This window comes from Parasteatoda tepidariorum, chromosome 3 (assembly GCF_982258835.1).
Source record: "Parasteatoda tepidariorum strain Cologne lab strain chromosome 3, Ptep-v5.0, whole genome shotgun sequence".
In the NCBI taxonomy this organism is placed as follows: Eukaryota; Metazoa; Arthropoda; class Arachnida; order Araneae; family Theridiidae; genus Parasteatoda; species Parasteatoda tepidariorum.
The window spans coordinates 80,218,828-80,241,154 of record NC_141757.1 but is presented as its reverse complement, the minus strand read 5'-3'; the positions used below and the strand labels follow the sequence as shown (position 1 = coordinate 80,241,154).

The 22,327-nt window shown below is 27.1% G+C and overlaps 1 protein-coding gene across 3 annotated transcripts in view; it reads left to right on the top strand.

Moving 5' to 3' along the window:
- The window catches only part of LOC107450894 (uncharacterized), a 29,528-nt gene extending 12,770 nt beyond the window's left edge, over positions 1-16,758 (top strand). For 2 of the 3 annotated variants that reach the window (XM_016066827.4, XM_071182085.2), the window contains 4 exons: positions 1,609-1,665; positions 5,968-6,165; positions 10,945-11,782; positions 14,982-16,758. In XM_016066827.4, coding sequence (XP_015922313.2) covers positions 1,609-1,665; positions 5,968-6,165; positions 10,945-11,768 — 1,079 coding nt within the window. In that variant the 3' untranslated portion in view covers positions 11,769-11,782; positions 14,982-16,758. The remainder of the gene's footprint in view (positions 1-1,608; positions 1,666-5,967; positions 6,166-10,944; positions 11,783-14,981) is intronic. The other variant, XM_071182082.2, reaches the window with a different exon arrangement.
- The last annotated feature ends 5,569 nt before the right edge of the window (positions 16,759-22,327 follow it).

Sequence of the window (22,327 nt, the reverse complement as noted above, 5' to 3'; positions counted from 1 at the left end):
TCTAATTTAACTATTGGGGCCATATTTCTTGATTGCAGCTACCTTTTATTTTCTGAAGAACAAAAATTTGCCACTGTTGGAAAAAAAAAATGCTTATTTAGAGAAAGAACATTTTACATCTGATTTTGTAACTTAAAATACTGTTTGCCCAAATTAATTAGCATTCTTTAAGTCCCTCCTCCAAATCAAAAAGCATGCTTGTTAAGTATACAAAAATTTTATTTGAATAGATGTTTACTATTTTGTGGGCTGTCGTAAATGTCCTCCTTAGTTTTGAGTTTCTTCAGACTGTAGAAAATGGCATATTTTGCTTGAAAAATGTGTAACTCTTAAAAAAAAAATTACCAATTAAGACTTTTTAAAAAATAATTTGCTTAAAATATCTACAGTTAATATTAACAATTAAATTTTAACAAGTGAAATGTTTTAAAATTATTTAATTCTGCATACTATATAGTGAAAAACACATAAAATTACCTGATTTTTAAAATCATCCAAAAATAAAATCTTTCCACATTTAATTATTTTAAAAGCATAGTTTTTCTATTTTCATTTTGTTTTAAATTTACTTGTAAACTAGATCAAAAATTTTTAGCTATCAAGTTCATTAAAGTGCATCAGCAACATAACTTCCTTATAAATCCACTTTTTCATACAGGGAAAGATTTTAATATCAGCTCATATTTATATCTATCTATATATTATTAATTAGTAAAAACACAGTTATTTGACTTTCTCACCTTATTGCAGTTTTTGTAAGTTACGTTTGTGTATGATTTTTTTGATCAGGAATGCTTGCAAAGAAAGGTTTAAGATAATTCATTACTGATAATATATTTTCTGTTGAAATGCTAGCTTTATGACAGATTCATACCATTGTTGCTAACTTCTAAATATTGTAGCTATATCTCTAATTTTTCCAAAATTTGCTGATGTTCCAATCTTTATCAATAACTTGAATATTCCTGAAATTATTAATGTGTTAACAACAACCAGAATAGTGCTCACGTTAAAAAAAAAAGAGAAAGTTGCCTCATAGTTTTTCTATTTTTAAAAAGATTGATACATTTTTGACTACATAATTAATAACTTTTTAACGACTGAATATGCTTTTAGGAAAAACAGAACTACACGATATGCACTTTTTTAATATAAAACTATTAGCTAGGATGCAGAAATAGAGTTAATTCTCTTCAAATACTAGTTCTCTCTTTTAATTTTAAAAAATATTGTACATTTAATTCAGAAATATTTGATTAGTTATTGAATTGAAAATTTTTTTATTTATTGAATTGAAGCATTTGTTTATTTATTGAATTGAAACATTTGTTTAGTCAGAATGAATCATTCATTTTTCTTTTGAAATATCGGCAGCTATGCCATGTGCTGAATTAAATTTGTTGCTTTGGAATGAAGTGCTGATTTTCAATAATTTCCTTATGATACTTTTACAGAAGTTGTTTCTAAGAATCCTATCAGAAGATATTTATCACTCAATTTTAATTTTACTTTAAGTGTTATTTTAGGTCTTTCTGAACTTCTTCTAGCTGTGGTATTTGAAATTTGATTTGTTCTTTGTTACTAAACTTTATATTTATTACATAAAAGCTCCAGCTCGTCAGCTGGCCTCAACCACGTCACTGACTTCTGTAGCTTCTGGATTACGTAAGTATTTTTTAAAATTTATATTATTGCTCTCAAACATCTTGCGTTATTTTATTTTTCAGAATTTAAATTTTTCTTTGAATTTATTACTGTTATTTCTTGAGAATACTTTCAATTATATTGAAATAAAGTGACATTTTATGCTTTGTTTCTTGCAACTTTAAAAAAAAAAAAATCTTTTTTGAATGAATTGTTAAAGTTGGTAAAATCTACTGTACTTTCTATTGAACACATGTTGTATCTAGTTGATAAACTGTATAACAGGTTATTTTTATTTGTGCTTTAATCATTCATGTCCATTGTTGTGTACCATGAAATGTTCTTCAAGTAAAATCATGTGTAAATTTTTTTAAGGCTGTTTTTCAGTATTTTACTGATAACTTTTTTATTTGTCCCCGCCTCCCCCACAAAAAAAAAAAATTAGGTTTTTGTAATTCCACAAAAAAAATTTCTTCATTTTTATTAGTAAATAGGAGGTCAACTGATTTGTAAGTTGCTGTACTTATATTAAAAGATATTTCTCAAATATTTGCATTTTAATGTTTTTTTTAATTATTTTTTTTAATTATTTTTTTCTGTTGATTAAGATGCGGCTGTACTTCTTCCTTTATATAAGTTATTGATCAATTTATGAAATCTTCTTAAACTCCATGCAATTTATTAGTTTTTTTTCTCAAATTTTAATTTTTTATAATTACTTTACTTTTTGCTAGTGTTCTCAGTTTATAAAATATTTTTAAAATATGTGGGTTGGCTTAGTAAAAAATACAACATTGCATATTCTTATTTTGGAGATAGACCTTCACCCTTTATAAAATTTGCTCATATTAATTCTCCTTTTTTCTCTTATTAATTTTTAAAAATTAATCTAATCATATTTTATTTACTAGTTGTAATTATTTTTTTATTTCGAAAATATTAGTTTCCTAAAGTTATCTACTATGTTTTGTCTTAAAACAGAAATGTTTAGTTGTTTATGATTATTCCAGAATACTTTGCTTCCTCTTTCTTATGCATTACTCAATTCGATAAATTATTTAATAAAAATAAGTATTTGTTCAATTAAGTAAATTTTGAGTGAAAATATTTTATAAATTTGAAGAGGCTCTTATTGTCTCTAGAAACAAATTTCATAATGTACCTTATGGGAGCAGAAAGCATTATAAATAATAATTTTTTTTCTTTCTTATTCTTATTTCACAGTATTTATAACTGCGAAATGATCCTTATCTTATTGTTTCCTTTTTGTCTACTAAACTTAATTAACGTTATACCTTAAAACTAATAGGACTGGTTTAATTCCAAATTTAATTATAGTTATTTAAATCAAAATTCTTGATGCTTGAAAATGTCATTCATGCTTGATACACCCTTGGTAAAAGATGCATTTATTACATCTTTGGGTACAGAGAAAGGGAAAAGTTGAAATTAAATAAAAAAGTAATATAAATATTAAAGTAGAAATAATCAGAAGTCAATCATTTCTTTACATCACCAAAAGTGCTTTGAAAAGCTACTACTAAATATAATTAATTTTCATTCACCAAGAAAACTTGTAGATTTAACTAACTTCAGGCAACTAGATACCCTAAAAATCAAAGATAACTCAATTAAAAAAAAAAAAAAAAAAAAAAAAACTCTTATTTCCTGTATCAAGTCTGTAAATTAAGGTTAAATGCGTGTATTATATAATATATTTTTCGATTATTAGAATTTTATTATTAGTCTTTTCACTTATCCAAGTCCTTCTGTGTACATTTTAATCCTTCCTCTCTGTATCCTATAATTTTTTGTTGTATATTATTTTATGTAATGTGTGAGCTTGTTGATTCAAAACTCTTATTTTCACTTGTGCGACTGTTGTTTTATAAAATTGAAACAGCTGTTTTTAGTTGTTTCCCTTTTAGAAAATTTGGATACATTTTGAAATATATTACAATAAATAAATAATAAAATTTTAAGTTATGTTTTTTTTGGTTTTACAGTTCCCTTTCCTATTTCTCTCTCTCTCTCTCTCTCTCTCTCTCTCTCTTTTTTTTAATAGTTGATAGCTCTTTACATTTGAAACAAAATCATTAAATTTTGAAAATATGATGGACTCAAGCTGTAAATATTGGAGTATTGTTAAAAACTTTTCAAGAGATGTTATTTTTTAGATCCTCAAAAGTAATATGAAAATGACTGCAGTACAGAGATCCCAAACTAAAGTTAATTAATAATATGACAAATTAAATAAAAAATTTGAAGAAATATTTGTTTATTGCAAAAACTTCATTTTTTTCTTTTTTGATAAAATTTAAAAAAATTTTTTTTTTTTTTTTTTAATTATTGTGAACAAATTCTCAATTCGTAAAGTAGTAGTTTTTGAAATATTCAACTTTTTTTATGAATGACAAATTATATTTTCTATTCATATTGGATCTATATAAAACAACTAGCTTTTATTAAAAATTATAAAAGATATAATTGTATCATTTTACTGTTTTGATTAGTATATTAGCATATACATCTATCATTTAAACTGACCAATTTACCATATTAACAGTAACATTTATTTATACAATTATAATAAATTGTTTTTAGTATCTTTAATTTTCTTATTTCAGTATCTAAAAAACTATTAACTTTTTCACCTAATAAATGTGTTTTTTTTTTAAACCTAATAAAAGAAAACACGTTGTTATATTTTATTGTAAGCTCACAATGTTTTTTGATGGTGGTATTTACATTGCATTTAATGTATAAATTTTTCAAAGATTTGATTAGGATGTCAATTGATGTCATTACACTAAATTTTGATTTTTAATATAGTAGAAATTAGCATTATTAAACAAAACTTTGAACTATTTGAAAAGAATTGAAACCCTTTCCAGTGTTCAAAGAAATTATTTTGTTCTTGATTTAAAAAAAAAAAAAATGCTTCGAAATGAAAATTGTTTTTTCTAATACTGGGGCTTTTATTGCAATTTATAAATAAAAAAAAGTACTAAAGTGTAGATATGCTGTATAATCTAATTTTTTTTAAATATAGTATAAAACAGTGAAAGTCCATGTACATTTATTATCCTTATTTTTATTAATAAGAGAATTTAAAATTTTTCTGACTTGAACATTATCATACTAATTCTAATGTGGACTTTAAAAAAAGCAATACTGTTATATGTTGGACTAACTAGACTAAATTCAAAGTGATGTATACTATACATAAATACAAAAAGGACATAAACATTTTTTCTTTGCATTTAAAAAAACAACACTGGTTTAGTCACTAATGGTCTTTTTTGGACTGATGATGAAGAATGTTTTTCTAGCAAAGCTTTCCTGAATATCTCATTAGTAAGTCCAGATTTAACAGAACATAATCTACTGGTGAAGAATGCCTGACTAATTAATTTATTGTGAAAATTTATATCCACTTGACTGTTTATTCAAGTCTAATTAGTTAGGAAAATATTACTACAGTAACTTTGCAAGCCTTTTCATTTAATACTCAATAATGGTGTTTAAAGCAGATTTGGAATATATAAACTGTTGGAACAGCATAAATAACACACTAGCAATCGAACTAAAGTAGTATTTGCTTGGCTAGCAAATTAGTAGAAAACTATTTTAATAAACTCATTTGAATTGAAAACTTCAAGTTACATTATTTTGAGTGTTACAATTCATTTCTTTCATCTTTATCAACAACAAAGAACATAAGGAACTTTGATTTGAAAAACTTCTCTTGAAATCTTAATTTGAATCCTGAGGACGTTGATCTGCTGTGATAAAAGCATGAAACTGTATTTGATTGTACATTTATAGAAATTCTCAAGCTTCTTCTCATCTATGAAACAAGAATAGGATAACTACTGCAGCATAACTCTTATTTGTTGTTATTTTTGTGCATAAGCTTTGTAATTTCTCAACTGGTGTAGCTACATCATTTTAAAACTAATTATTTCCATATTTTGGACTAAAAATAAAATATTTCATGTGTTTTATGTTTGAGGATATGATCATAGAATTGAACAATACTTGTGGACTGTTATCGTTTTCTTAGTACCTATCAAGATTCATTTGTTTAGCATATCATGCTAAAATCTGTTGAACTGCAAAATTGTATCTGTGATACAATTTTAATTACATTTTTTACAGCATGTAAATATTTGTAGCTCAAAAAATTTTTTCTAAAATAAAGAGCTTGTTTTATATTTATACTTTTATTCATTTAAGTAAAAATATCGTATGATTGATTTGAATGAATATTTGTAATTTGAGTGATGCATTAACTCACCAAAAAGGGATTCAAAACTTTAGGTGGTCTTGCCAGCTATGATTCAGGGAGTGAAGGAAGTGATGCCGAAGATAGGAGTGATTCTTCAGACTCCGAAGAAGAGCTGTATCGTAAAATTAAGGAAAAGAAACGGCTTTTTGCAGTTAAAGAAAAGAAGATCATCGCTGATCTTGATCGTAAGGAATTAGAGGATAAAACTGATAGAGAAAAGATGAATAATGGTATAATTTTAATTTATGTTCACTTCGCCAATACAATATCATGGCTGAATTAATTTTTCAAAATTTTATCCAACTTCCTCATGCGATAATTCTTTGCTAAATTAATGTTGCATTTAGTTCTAATATGTTTTGCATCCTAATATTAAATACCATTTAATTTATCCCTTTACGAAGGTATCGGGGGTTGTTGTTGAAATAAGCAACATGGAAAATCCTTAAATCAAATGTTTTATAATATTATATGAAAATTAAATGCTTTTTACCAATTTACTGCATTGTAATAAGTACCCTTAACCAAGGCAGATTTTATGTGGAATTTAATAGTTGCGTAGCTCCAAAATGTTTTTTAATTATCATTCAGGGTTGCCACTCCACAGGGAGAACAGGGAAAACCTGGAAAATACAGGGAATTTAAAAATCACCTAAAATAACAGGGAAAATGCAGGGAATTTTGATTTTTTCTTTAGAAACTGAGAAAATACAGAGAATTTTGTTTCTTATTTTTGTCTTTTAAAAAATGGTGACCACTTAAAGTGTAATCTATGGGATATTCAACGATGATATTTCAGCTATACTAAACTATTTCATTTACTATAGCATTTTTTAAGTATATTCAGCTGTTTTTCCAGCAATTAAAACTAATAAATATAGTTAGCCCAATATAGCTCACACAAGAGCACAGTAATTGTTGTTTCCTCTTAATATATAGTGCATAATATGTACAGGCAACCCTGTCATTATTCTTTTTAGATGTATATATCCGTGCTTATATATATTTTGAATTTTATTTTTTTACTTGATCAGATCTGTTAAGGCAGATTATTGGATTTCCTTGCTATCTTTATGTGACTTTCTTAATTTAGAAAGCCTGAATTACTAAAAGCTAAAATTACTAAATTTTTTTAGTTCCCAAAAAATGCATATTTTTACATGTTTTTTAAGAGAAATTATTCTATATAAACTTTTTATGGGGAACAGATTAACTTTGGTTAATTCTTTAAATCAGTGTTTTCCATCTGGAGTTCTAAATTATGGGAGAATATAATTTTGATTTTAAGAAAGTGTTCTCTCTTTACACTACACACTTATAGAGTAATAGGGGCTTAAAGGGAAGTAAAAATTACCAGTGGATATGTGAGATTGAAACTAATAAAATGATTTTGTGAAAGAAATAAACTTGAAAGTTTAATTTTGTTATTCTTTAAAACTATTGGCGGTTAGGTCTGAAACTGATGTGAATGAAATGCGTTTGTACACTAGCTTGCTTGTAAGTGATACTTTGATGTTGCATTTTATTATAGATTTTTGTATTATGTAAAATTCAATAATTATATACCTACTAACAAAATGTAACCACTTTGTGGACAGTTACTCTTAAAATTTTAAATTTTTCGTCCTAACTAATTAGATATTCTCTCCTGAATCTGAAAACCTGATCTGTTTTTTCTTGCAAATGTTTATTTAATTATTAAACACTTAAATTACGTAAAAAATCCTCTATAAATGGTGAAATTAAAATTGATCCCTGATTAGTAATGACATTCCGTATGCCAAATGGAAACACACATCCATCTGCTAAGTCTATTTCAATGCTCTTTTAGTATTACTAGGGCTGCAGGTTTGTCGCGGCGCGAATTTCCGCGAAATTGTCATCTTTTTTCCTAAAATCCGCAAATTTCACAATATGTCTTGACTTGCGCAAAAATTGCTTAAAATTTGATTTTTTTTTTATTCATTATTTTTATTAAACAGAATTTTTTATTTTCCTGAACCTTAAATTAAGCATGTAAAATTGATTAGATATTTAGGGAAGTGAATCAATAGCAAAATGACATGAAAATAGTTCAGAGATAAGAGATAATCACAATCTTGTCAACTGAGGTGGTCTTTCTACACTTAGGGAGGGTAATTACTTTCCTGAAGTCAGTAAGAGTACAAAAGAAATTGGAATCACAAAAGAAGAAAAATTTTATAAATCAAATCTTTGACAGAAAAACTGTTATACATGCTATTGCACTGGGCAATGAAATTTCGACTGCCTTTCTACATATCCAGTTAATTTTTCCTAGATGGCACGGCTTCTTGTGATTTCTTAAATATGGATCAGTTTCTTAGATGAAGGGGAGGGGGACTAGTAGTTAGTAGGGACTTGTAACTAGTAGTTTGAATGTAGAATGCTTGAGTTTTCACAGCAATTACTTCTTACAAAGCAACGGTCAAGGAATTGCACGTTGGTGAAGGAAAATTGATCGAGTTTTGGAAATCAAAAACCGAACTCTCCAAAAGTGGCAATTTGAAGTTTGTCGGTGTCTAAAAACAGCGTTGACGCAGAAAGATAGTTTTCTAAGTATAAAAATGTATTAAGTGACGAAAGACAAAGGATAAATGAGAATAATCTGACAATGTACAATACTTAGTACCAAAATTCTGTTCATTTAAATAAAAATATTAATATTGCTTGAAATTCAAAGAAATACTTTTGATGTGCATTTTTTGGCTTTTTTTATTATTTGCGCAATTTATGTCTTTAACATCATTTATATAATAAATTTTTTTATGTTTAGAATTTGTGTAATTTTCAAAATTTACCGCGTTTTTTCCGCGAATTTGGGGTCTTTTTTCCTGCGACAAACTTGCAGCCCTAAGTATTACTTATCTTATGATCATTCGTTTTATACTATTAGTTACAAATTTTGTGAATTAAATATACACTTTTGAAAGCGTATGCAAAATGGAATAAATATTTTGAAAACTTCAGGCAGATTATTTATCACTAAAATAGCCAAAGAAATAAATATGCTGCTGCAACTCTTCACAGTGAATTGAAATTTTTTTCCGTCTGAAGTCAAGGGTCTGAAAGCTCAAAGAAAAGATTATTTTATTCCGCTTATTTTTAAGGAATTACTTTATATATTTTAATCAAATACAGCCTAATTATCTAATTAAAATCAGTGGCAGATTGGATATAGAACATGTGACTAGATATTTGAGACTAACGAGTTAAGCATTTGAAATCGCTGAAAAACGAACCAGCAGTTTCAAAAGATCTAGTCCATTGAAAAATATCTGTCCATCATCACCACGATCTCTGTGCTTTTGCTCAAAATTTAACTTGATACAATTTAATTAAGCCATATAATATCAGCGGATCATTAAGCAGACATTTTTGTTTCACTAAGGTGAAAACAAGTAAAAAGATTACTGGTATCCCAGTTGACTAAATAAAAGTATAGTCATAAACAAACTGGTTTTCTTTAATTATTTACCATGAGTACATTTTTTATTATTATATTTAGAACCAGATAAATGTATATGTTTGATTTCACAATTAAAATAAAGTCAATACATTTTACTGAAACATATTTCTTCTTTTTTCTGACAACAATATTTTAATAATAATAAAATATTTAAAGTTGCTATTCTTTATAATGCTCAATGTAATTCTACACAATCAATAAAATAACAATTTTATTTTCTACCTGATTTTTTTGATTTTTTTTTTTAATAAATATACATTTTATTTAGATCACAGCTTTATTAAAAAGTCTTCTACTGTTATGCAGAAGATAATTCTCTGCATTGAGTTCAAGCTACAATAAATTTTTAAAAAAATAATAAAAACTGATTTTTTATATTTTCAAAATCTAAAACTATTCTTTAATAAAATTATTTAACATTTCTTTCACTTAAAATAGGGATTTTATAATATAAAAATAAGACTTTGGAAAAGAATCTAAAAAATAATTTTTTTAAATAAACTTAACATAGTTAAAAAAAAAAAGGAAAATTAAATTATGTACCTATTTATAAAGCATATGAATGAATAAAAATTTATTATATTAAAACCACATTTACATTAAGCTACATTAGGGCATAATTTAATATGCATATTTTTTCTATCATATTTATTTGCATATTTATGTAATTATGACATATTTATAAAACAGTTGGATTTGAGTACAAAAATGCAAGCAAACTCTAGATTGGAATGGGTTTCCGGGAACTGCAATTGTGAACAAACGACAGATGAGCATGAGTGTTGTCAATTTATGACATGGCTTTTTTTAATTGGAAATAGCACAATGATTAGCCTTTATAGAGAAGTAACAAAATATTTTCTGGGTGTTGAAGTGATTCTGAATGCAATGAGATTAGAAAAAAATTATTATTTTTTTCTATGATTGTCCGTTATTATAGTTTTTTCAGCGAGTTTCTTTTTTTTTAAAGTATTTTGAACTGAAAGAATTATTCAATTTGAAATTTCAACTGTTATCATAAATTTTAAATACAAATTTAAACACATACTATCCTATAATAATGCAAACAGAATCTTACTTAATACCTTCTTAATTATGTTTGCTTAAAATTTAGTTTACAATATTAATCTTTATTAAAGTAAATTTATAGTCTAGATTAAATAATAGCATATTTTCGAGAGAAAAAAGTTTGCATTTATTTGGATTATTTTACAAAAATAAACAAAACTTGCTAATAAAAATAATTATTTCCTGTCTCAGCTTTAATATTATTCTAAGGCTAAAAAGAAATGATTTTTGTAATGAAATTGTATAATGTTTAAATTAGAAGATTTTGACCTTGCAGTTGACACATATGTAATAGAGTTGAATTTAAATTCTTGCTTTTTTTTACCTAGCTGATGAAAAATTAGTTCTTCAGTTTTATCATTTTATTTTTTCAACTATATTTTTTATGGCAATTTTTTTCTCCTTTCTTTAAATACAGATTTTAAAAGTAAAGCTTTGGTTTTAAAATTTTCAGGTAATATGACCTCTGATAAAATTGTGAAAGAAAATATCAAAGTAGAAGTGAAGGAAGAGATTCAGGAAGAATTAAACCCGGAAAATAGCAAATTATCTCCTATGATGCCTTTTCAGAGGTCTGCAAATTCAAATGATATACCATTTATTAGTGAAAATGAATCTGCAGAGGATAGCAAACAAACTAGTGAAACAAGCGTCAAGCCAGAGCCAAAAGAGGAAGAAATGAATTCTTCAGAATATTCGAGTTCTTCTGATAGTGAAAGTAATTCAAGTGAAATGAATAAGAAGAAATCTCACAGTAAGAAAGAAAAAAGTAGCAAAAACGAAAAACGCGAAAGAAGCCCTTCAAGGCGAGAACGACATCATAAACGTAAGAGTAGAGACAGTGATAGTTCAGGCAGGCACAAAAGAAGTCGTTCTCCCGAAAAAAAATCTAGTAACAAAAAGAGAAAGAAAAGTAAAAGAAGTGATAGCAGTAGCAGTTCGAGTAGTGTTTTACATAAGAGAAAATCTAGTAAAAAGCACGAGTCAAATCGTGGGCGTAGCAGGCGAAGTCGTAGTTATGAGGACAGACGTAGACGTAGTTCGAGTCATACGAAAAGTCACCATAGGAGTGAGGGTCATTCAAATAAATCTTCACGAAGTCATAGACATCATGATGATAAAAGATCAAGGGAAGAAAAGAGATATAAAGATTCACATAGGAGTCCTTCACCATATAGTCGTAGCTCAAAAATTCCCAGGAAATACCGTGCAAGTAGGTCACTTAGTTCAGAGTCTGAAATTTATGGTAAGAAATCGAAGAAATCCCGGAATCATTGAGAAGAACTTTTAAGGTTGTTATTTATACTTTTTTGCTAATTTTCTTTCAGAACACTTCTTATTTTATTTGTGTTTTTTTTTATCTAAATAACTTAATTCTCACCTTGAAGATTAACTGGTTAATTAATTTCCTTGTACTGCAAATTACATGTTCACTTGATGGAATATTCTGTTGTAAATTCCAATTTTTTTGTAAGAAATTTTTTTTTTTCAAAATAAGTAACTGATAAATCAGGTTTTAAGTTTCTGTATATAAAAAAGCTCACAGTTTTTTAAGTGGAGAATTTAAAATTATATTTTATTAACTTCATTATTTAAGATATTTTTACAGGAGGCAGGGCAGGATTAAGTGTACGCGGGGCCCTTGGCCATTAAAATTTTTGGGGCCCTTAGATTAAATTTTTTCTCGTATATTTTTTATTTATTCAAATATAAAAGTATTTATGTATCTTTTCATTTAAGAAAGCATATTTAAAATAAAATAAATAATAATAAATTAAATTTTACTTTATTTTATTAAATTAGAACAAAAAATAAAAACATTTTGAAAAATCATTGTTTTTCTTAATTTTTTTAAATTCATTTTCAAAAAATCCATATTAAGGGGGCTCCTAATCGTTGGGGGCCATGGCCTAGTGGGTAATCCAGTCTCTGGCTCTGGAGGTCTCTTTAACCCCTTAACTGCCGAGTAAAATTAACGTGATTCACTCCCCAGTGCCACTGTTTTTCGCTCAAGTGCACTTTCTTACACGGTGTTTTGGTGGGGGGAAAGGATACACGCTTTGCAATTTAAAAACAGTTTAATTTTACAAGGCAAGAAAAAGGAAAGAAAGAAAATACAAAATTTAAATTAAATAATAAAAATACAATATAAAAGATGTTAAAACTTAGCTGTTGTATGATAAATCCTGAAACATGGTTGGACACATAAACCAACATCACATTCATCGCACTGATAGCGGGATTCACAAAGAATTTTTTTTTCTTGAACAAACAGCACATTTTCGCGATGCATTTTTCTTTGAAGACGTTGATGGAAGGAATAAAAAGCACCAAATACATACGGGAAACAAAAGCGAAAAAAGAATTAACCCGACCTTACTCAAATAAATACATACACGCGATTAATACAATATCACTTTTCCATTACCTCCTTTTCCCATTCCCCCTCCTCCGAAATTAGTAATACATTCGCAAAGCAAGCACTTTCAAGGCCATTTTACTGCATTCTGAAGTAGGGGGTGTAGTTCTATTTATAGCAGCGCAATGCAAAGCATCGTACTTCAGGAAAGCGTATATATAGGCCTGCGGCAATTAACGCATTGTCTGGCCGAGACGTATTTATACGCCCGCGGCAGTTAAGGGGTCAATTTATTGTTCATATCTACCTTAAGTTCATAAAATTACTGAAAAATATCAATTTTTGAAAATTTAAAGTTTAGTTCAAAAAGAACATTCAAAGTAAGGCTCCTTCCTTTAAAGTTTGAATCAAAAATCGGTGAAATTAATAACTGAACACATCATTTTAAACTCACTCATATCATATCTCTATAAGTAAACTTGGCCTTCAACGATAACTTAAATTATTTATATCTCATTAGTTAATATTCCTTTTGTGGGTGTATGAGGATTTCTGTTGCATATGTTCTTCTGAGAGGAGTATAAATAAAAATGTAAGAGTTAAATGATGTTTAAAATCTAGGAAATGAGGAATAGCTATTAATAGCATAACAGTGCACAAATTGTGTATCTTGTCAAAATCACATTCCTGTTTCATTTTGAGCATGCATTGTAAAAATACATGTAATTTCCAATATGACTATCAACGATAAATTTTGTATTTTAGCCAAGATAATGAGATTTATTTGGCCCTACCCAGTTTTATTATGTCTATAAAAAACTGATTACAAGTTATGTGTAACATATTCTGTGAGTTCATCTACTTAAAAGAGGTCATTTTCTTTGTTTAAGAAAAGAAAATCTAATAGCCCTTACAAAGTTTTGACACTGAACATCTTGTATTTGTTTAAATGACTACATAATTTCATGTTTCATAAACTATTTCTGTTTTGTAAGGCTCTAGACATTATTTGAGTTTTGGAGTTGTTTTTAAATTCACAGTTAATGACAATTTCATATTGCTGCATGCTTTGCAAAGGAATAAATTAATCTAGTATTTGTTGTAACAACAAACTATTTGAGATAATATGTGATTTTTTTTTTAATTGCTTAGGATAAGAAGTTCGGTTGGCCTCAATAAATTCACTTATCATGATTCATTATAATTGATTTAATTAGGTTAGCTGTAGTCGACAAGCTTTCCTCCAAAATTTCTACTTTCAAAAAAAGATATTTAAATTGAAAAATAATTAAAATTACTCATAAATAATGATTATAATTTTTTGGAAACTTATTAAAAAAATTAGGGCTATTTTATAAGTGCTTACTGCAAGAATTATTTTTACATATACTGTATTTAAATCTGTATCTAAATATTCAACCTGCACGCCTTCCTGCATTGAAAAATATTAATGAAAAAAGCATGTATAAGAATAGGACAATTTAAAAGATAGGCAGTCATTTCGGTTCTATTAACAAAAAAGGTCATCACTATTGATACACAGTATACATTTGCAGTATAAACAATCCTTCCTGAGGATTGAGATTTAAATTTTCATACTGAACTATTATGCTTGGATTGCTCCAAGTTTTGTATGAATTTTCCAAATGTTTTACTTAGAAGTTGTTATTCTTTTTGTAAAATTTTAATCAAAATAAAATTTGAAGCATGCAAATTGTTTACAAATAGTTTTGAATGTGGCTATCATTCATATCTGCGACTGTTGAATTTGCAACTCATATAAATTGCATTTTGTAAACCAAGAGTAGTGCCACCTGGAATGCTTTGGATCATATCTTAACATGCTCTTAAAACATGTTTAAAATTTTATCATCATGTAAGGTTTTTATAAACATCTTAGTTTAAATTTTATTTAAACAAATTTTTTTTAAATAATTATGGATTACCCACAAAATATTTTACAGACTTTTTTAACTTTAGCTTTCTTTTTATTTTATTTTTTTTTCTTCTTCAAAATTCAGCAAACCATATCCACAAAAATATTTTACAGACTTTTTTAACTTAAGCTGTTTTTTTTTCTCTCCAACTTTACCTATTTATTTATTTTTCATTTGTGGCACATTTTCTTTCAGGTAATTGAAAGTTTGTTGCACATGGGCACCTAAAGGACTGATAGTTTTCCTTGGAAGCTGATTAGGTCTCTATTACAATTTGAAAATTTTGATATTTTGTAAAATGTATATTTATAGGCTTGATGAATTTTAAGAACTTCAATCCACCAATAGTATGTATACTTTATATTGCAATTGTATTACATTAAGCACTTTGTCTTATGTTTCTGTTTAATTGGCTAATTATTTTTTTTTAATAATTTTATTTTAGTAAAATTCTTTTTTAATATTAACTTAAAAAATTTATTTTCTCTTTTTACTGAGTTAGCAAAAGTTACATCATTTGAACTGTCCTTTAAAGCAAAATTGGGTGTGCTGATTTTGTCAATAATGCAGGTGCTATTATGAGTTTTAAAGAATTTTTTATAATGAATTAGGGATTTAAAGTAATTTGGCGTATACTTAAGAAAGAGGGAATAATGCAAGCATATTTGATTGGATACACATTAGATAAAAAGCAATACTTTTTAGCTCCTTAGTAGTGCCCTTGTAAAATTATACATATATGTATTTTTTTCAGTTGACAATTTTATGCTTATCTCTGAATCTAAAAACTTCGGGCTTTTTAATTAATGTAGTGAGTGTATGTTCTTCATGTGAAGCCAGTAATTTAATGTTAAGTAACATTTTAATTTAAAGAGTTATTGGACTTTTTCCAAGTAAATTGAATGTAATTTTTGCCTTTTACACAAGTTACAATAAAATATCCATTGTAATAACTTTAACTGTAATGAACTTTCTTTTATTATTATTTTTTTTTTATTTTATCCAACAGGGATGTTAGCTATTTTATAAGTTAAGAATAAAACTAAACAAAGAGTAAGATTGTTTATACTTAAGAGATTTTGAATTCTGAGACATCAAAAACTGTTTGAGGTCTTAAAGTGAAATAAGAAAAATAGTGAGTGAATAAGAAAAATAAAGTGATAGTCTGTTATGTTAAACATGTTGATCTATTATGTTAAATCTAACACAAATAACTTTATATGTCAATTTGTTAATCTATTAATGTGATTTTCTTAAGTTAATGAGTATGGGTGGGACCTTAAATTTAGTTTCATAAATTATTACTTTTTCTCTAAACATATTTTGATTTTTATTATCTATAACTCACATGCTAGTTTATTGAAGAATTGTGTAAAATTGAATAAATTTTTCCCTTGTTAAAAAAAAAAACAGTATATAAACTTTATATTTTTAAAAAATTATTGTTAACTGAAAAAAGTGCAATAATTTTGGGGAAAACCTCAAACAAACAAAACTGTGTTCGAATAAAAAAAAATTCCCTTTTACTAATGAGTAAATTTGTATTCTTTGTGAGCAATTAATGTTTACTGTATCTGAATTATTTAATGCAGATACATGATATAAAAATGAAGTTAATCAATGATCACTTATATTCTTTCAGTCTTAAGTTAAACAGTTTATTAATTTACTTACATAAAAACTACTTTAAAATCAAATGATCCAATTTAAAAAAAAATTTTGTGTACACCCCGATAGCAATTGTTAGATGCTTAGAATGAGGACATTTTTTCTGAAAAATTTACCACCTTTCTTTTTTTGAAGAAAAAATTCTTAATGAAAATGTATTAAATTTTTTTATAATGTTGAGTTGTGTGGCATAAAAATATTAAAACATAAATACTGAACTTATTATTGAAAAGAAAATATTTCCTTGGTTTGATTGGTTCTTAAAATTCCTCAAAAAACAATCTCAATAGATTTGTTTACTAAAGGTCATTAGTGTAAAAAAAAAAAAAAAAAATTTGGAACAATAAAAAATTCTCATTATCAGAAAAGTCTTGTAAGTTGTGTAACATATGAATGAAATTGTTTTATCAAAATATATCTAAAGCATAGTAAAGTTTAAAAGAGTTAAGAAACGTATGGTTTTGATTGCCCATGTATAGAAGAAATTTTTTTGTTTTATTATTTATTTTTTTCTAACAGTTGCAAATCTATCAACACATAACCTTTTGAAAATAACTGGACAAAATTACTTGAATATCCAACATATTTTACTATTGTTTTTTAAAAGGCAAAGCTTAATTAGATTAAAGATGAGGATTAAAAAAACATTCAATATCAAAATAATTTGTACTCAATTACAGTTTAAAATAAATAAAGGACTAGTTGTGGTAGCAATTTTGTTTAATTTCTTTAGCAAAAATAATAATAAATAATAAAAGTTAAATTATATAGTTCATTGATCAGCATATAATTGTCAACGTTTTAAGAAATAATTAAAACTTTTACAGCTTTTAATCGATACAAATTTTTCTTCTCTGCAATATAAGTTTATGTGTATGTGTACTTGCATAAATTTAATTAATTTACAGTAGGTTATTTTAATCTTTCTCACTATCTTTTTTTGTCTAAATAGTGTTAAAATTATAAAATTATTCTTTTATTGTCTTTAATAACTGAATAAAATTCCATCCTAAATTTTACTATTGTTTTGCTATTTCAAATAATGTATTCTTCTGCATTTTCTAATTATTTCATAATTACAAAATTTAAAAGTTTAGGCATATTTTGAACCTAATATGCTATGCAACTTATTATACACCACACATATTTTTAAGAAAACCCCTATCGAGCTACTCATTCTCCTTAGAAGCAATAAGATTAATAACATTATTGCAGATTGAAATTTTTCAAATTCGGTTTGTTATTAACAAATTTTAAATAAAGTTTCAGAAATTACTTAAAACCATGTAAATTTTTTAGTTTTTGTTATATTTTTTATACTGTCAATCACCAGTGACTAATACAGGTTAAACGTAAAGTTCAGTATCAGTCACCGGTTACTGACTTAACACTTACAAATTAAAAGAAATATGTGTCCTTTTGCAAATAAATAAATCCTTTTAAAAATGTAAAAAATTAGATGTTTTCAAAAAAAAATTGTTTATTTTTTACATTAAACTCAATTTTAATTTATTCATTTTGTAGTTATAATTTAGTTTTAATATTTTTTCTTTTTATTGGTCGAGCTTTTATTTTCTGAGTTTTTTTTTTAAAAAAAAAACATTTTAGTGCATGGACCCAAAGTAATAAATATTGTGTGATAATTTATTACTTATTTTTTTCGTTATGTTTTAAACATTATAATGAAATTTTCTTATTGTTAAAATATTTGTTTACAATTTGAGAAACTTAAAACTATATTTTTAAAGCAATAATTTTAAAGATTTTTACAAAGCAACATTTTATTTCGTAAAATATTTTTCCTTCACTTGATCATTTAGAGTCAGAACTATATTATTTTTTAAATAAGATAAACAAAATGTTATTTTGAATTTATTAAATGATTTATGTTTTAAAGTTTTAATTAATTTTTCTGAAAATATGTATATATGTTGCATTTTTCTTTCCTTTTCCTTTGTTTTTTATTTAACTGTATGCAAAAATGAAAATTGTGATTTTGATGAAATGTAAATAGAGAATGAAATAAAGTTGTCAGAACAATAAATAAATATGAAGTTTGCGAGTTATTATCTTTAATTTTTTCTATAAAAAAAAATCCTTTTTTAAATTTTATTTTCAAGTTTTTTTTATCTCTTTGCTGAAAATTGTTTTGACTTCTCGATTTTAAAAGAAATTGATTATTTTTCAGAGTTGTATGTAAAGAAAAGCATTTTACTCAAAATCATCTTTTAGGACCATGTTGCAATAACATATGTAACTGACCATAACACTTATTTATGACTTTCATAAACTTGCAGTTTCATAAAAATTTTTTAGAATTCAATTTAAAGAAAAAAAATATTATTATGAGAAAAAATTAAATGCCCACAATAACGTTTCTGGTAATATATTGTGCCTATTGGCTTAATAGAAGCTTAATAATATTTTTGGAAAATAAAAATAAAGATTTCTCAGGTAAATGTTTTTTAAAATTTTACTTCATACAACATTCATTTATTTTGCTAAGACCTTCGCAGATCACAGTTTATAAAACTTCCATTATAGTGCGGCTTTGAGGAAAACTCCTCCAGACTAAAAGTCTGGGCTGTCTGCTGCTATGGTAACAAGCGATAGCACATTTCTAATGGGGGTAAAATGGAGGAAAGAAGGTGTCGATTGGTTTACTTATGACGACCTACTTTAAGATTAGGTCAAAACTATTCACCCCACACCCCTATTCAAAGTGACCTTTCCTCGTAACCATAGTATCCGCCACGACGCGAGACGGGTGTCTGGAGGAGTTCTCCTGAAAGCTGTACTATACTAACTATTTGAACAGTCTTTGAGTCTACTCCAAGCAACATAAAATTCTGAGTACATTTGGCCAAAAACAGTGACACAACCTTCAAAAGCCGTTCTTTTGGCAACTTGTTAGAGTGTAAACAATACGATGCATCAATTTGAATGATTGTAAGATTAAAGATTTTGCACATAGGAAATTTATGAGATAATTATTTATTTTGATAAGTTTATACAAGTTAATTTAACATTTCGTTAAGTGGGTGTCAAACATAGTACGTTAAAATCCCATCACTATTTAGACTGTTTAGTTTTTATTTTTTCAACTGAGACATCCTGGGTAAGGACGAAAGCATGATTGGGAAAAGATTCTGGAGAAGAGCTTAGCCCACAGGGGACAATGTCGAGTCAATAAAGAAAAAAGTTTGTTTCTCTAACTAAAGCAGATCTTGATTGCAAGAGTTTGTATACAGGTTTACCAAGTTAATTTAACGGAAAATCACAACTTCTGTTGTTCCAGAGAGCTTTAGTTGCTTCGTAAAAACATATTGTTTACATTAGATAAGACGTTTGGTTTGTACATAAGGTACATGAACTTCATCATGAAGTCTCGCAATGGGATCAAAGTTTGATTCTTGATTTCTTTTTTTAAATTTACTCAATTAGCTTATTCTTCTAAAAGTTCCATCAAAGATATCAAATTCAAAATTACTGATGTTCCTTGAGTTTTAAACCCTTTATCAGTGTATTAAGTTTAAAAAATCAAGATTTTTTCATTATTTCAATCTAGATTCGGAGTTTTCTGACAATGGTTGGTATAAAAATGAGTATTGGCTTACTTCCAAAAATTTATTTACTTTCCAAAATATTTTCACATTGAATATTATTTATTCTTGGATCTAATTTATCATTCATGTAAAAAAATTATTAATTCACATTCACATAACTGCTTAGGGGGAAAAAAAGAAAAATCTTGAGGGCCCATTTTTATCCTGTCTACCCATATTGAAGTGCGAGTGCTGTCTTGTCAATTTTGACGAATTATATGTACCAGGATATTGCTTTAATGAAAATGCTTGACTATTATGCAGGGTGTTTCGTAAAGACCGCTCTAAAATATTAATTACACATTTCTTATATAGCGGAAAGTCTTTTGTGACTCATAATTTTTCTCAAAGTTTAATTTTTTAATCCTGGAAAAAAAATCAAAATTGAATTCATTAAAGTGCACGCTGTAGTAAGAAAATCGTATTAAACGAAACGGAAGAAACGTTTCTAATTTATGAAAAAATTAATAAAGAGCGAACAAGCCGCCTTCTGTGTTTCGATGACTATGCCGTTCGCGACATTCTGATCAGTTTAAGATTTAACATTGTTTTAACTAAGGAAGCAGCAATTTTTAGCCTTGTCTCTAAACCTCACTATTACCATAGAACTCTCCTGTTTCAGAATTGGCATAAAAATTCCCACCCAATTGAAACTTCTGAATGTGGCTAAATTTTAAGTGCTTGCTTTTCTCTTTTTCAAACGGTATTTTTGTAATTTAGATTCACAATCAAAATGTTCTTAAACGAGGAGATTACGTTGATGTGTATTTGATTTATGGTAATTGCGACAAAAAGACAAATGATTATGACATTTGAATTATGATATTTTAAGTATGAACGCTAATTAAGTTTTAACTAAAGAATCAAATTTCGTTGCGCTGCATCCAAATCACTCGGAGCTATTATTTTTTTTTTTTTTTGAGAGAGAGAGAATTTAGAGCGTTTGCAATTGTTCTCTCGGAATTTTTAATTTCTATTACAATCTGAATTGGGTTTATTGGAATTACATACTTTTGCAGGCTTGTGTGCTCAATTTAGGCTCGTAAAGCTTTGTCAAATAGAAGAACAGATAGCATAATACAGAGAGGTATGTAATACAAGATGCATCGAGGGTAACAGGGAGATTCCAACCCGCTTCCTCCACGCTTTACACAGTCTTTGGCGGGCGATACCATTCAGCCAGGAAGGCCCCTGGTTTAATTGGGAAATTTACATTTCAAGAAGATCACGGATAGCCACACATGTGACCTATGACATCAGCGCCAGCTGATTACTTATAAGCAAAATGGCGTGTTAAACTTGAGCTAAGTTTCTCCACATAAGTTAGAATGTTAATTAAATGCAGCGCAATTACATCGAAATTGCTGAAATATAAATTTTTCTCGTCTACGTCTTTTACCTTAACTTAGATTCATTATTTGTTTATATATATTTTATTGTTACCGTAATATATTTTTGTTTTGTGTACTTGGCAACTTCGATGCATAATTATTTTATGTTCTACATGGTTTCGTGCCTATCTTTGTGTTAGTAAGAACTATATTAGTGAAATATATGTGAAAGAATGTAGAATATGTCACTTAAGAGAATTGGTACTTGACGGGCTTGGTTTACTCGAAATAGAATGGGAAGAACAGTCGCCAGCGTTAACAAATGCCACGTTTCTATAATTAATCAGGATCGAGACACCCACATTACGTCACTTGCAGGCCATTCTCAATCACATGTTGAGTGTCTGTTGAAACTCAAAAGCGATTTATACTAAACGTATTGTAGACATTAATATAACGTTAGTTGAATCCTACTCCTAACATTTTGCCGTTCCGTTTAAATGGTGGAAAATTACTAAATTTATTAAAGTGACGTTACCAGAAAAGGCATAACATAAAAGAGCACTCCCTGGATGAGAACAACGATTTTTATTCTCAGTGTTTGGTGTTTTACCTGTCCATTACATAAGAAACATGAAGATATAATTGAAGCTCAAATTACCTGGCAAATGGATTGGGAGAGGAGAATATGTTAAATGACCACCGAAATCTCCAGACATTAATCATCTTTCTTTCGCTCTCTCTGTCTGGGGGCAAGTAAAGAATTTGATTGCTTAAAACTATTTACTGGACCAGAAAATTCACTTGCTGTAGTACATGTTCACATTGTAAATATTGACAAATTGCAAAATGTTTCGTTTCATTTGCAGTAAGCATAATGGAGATTAATATGAGCAATTTTTTTTTAGATTTTCATGTTATTTAGATGTATTTATTT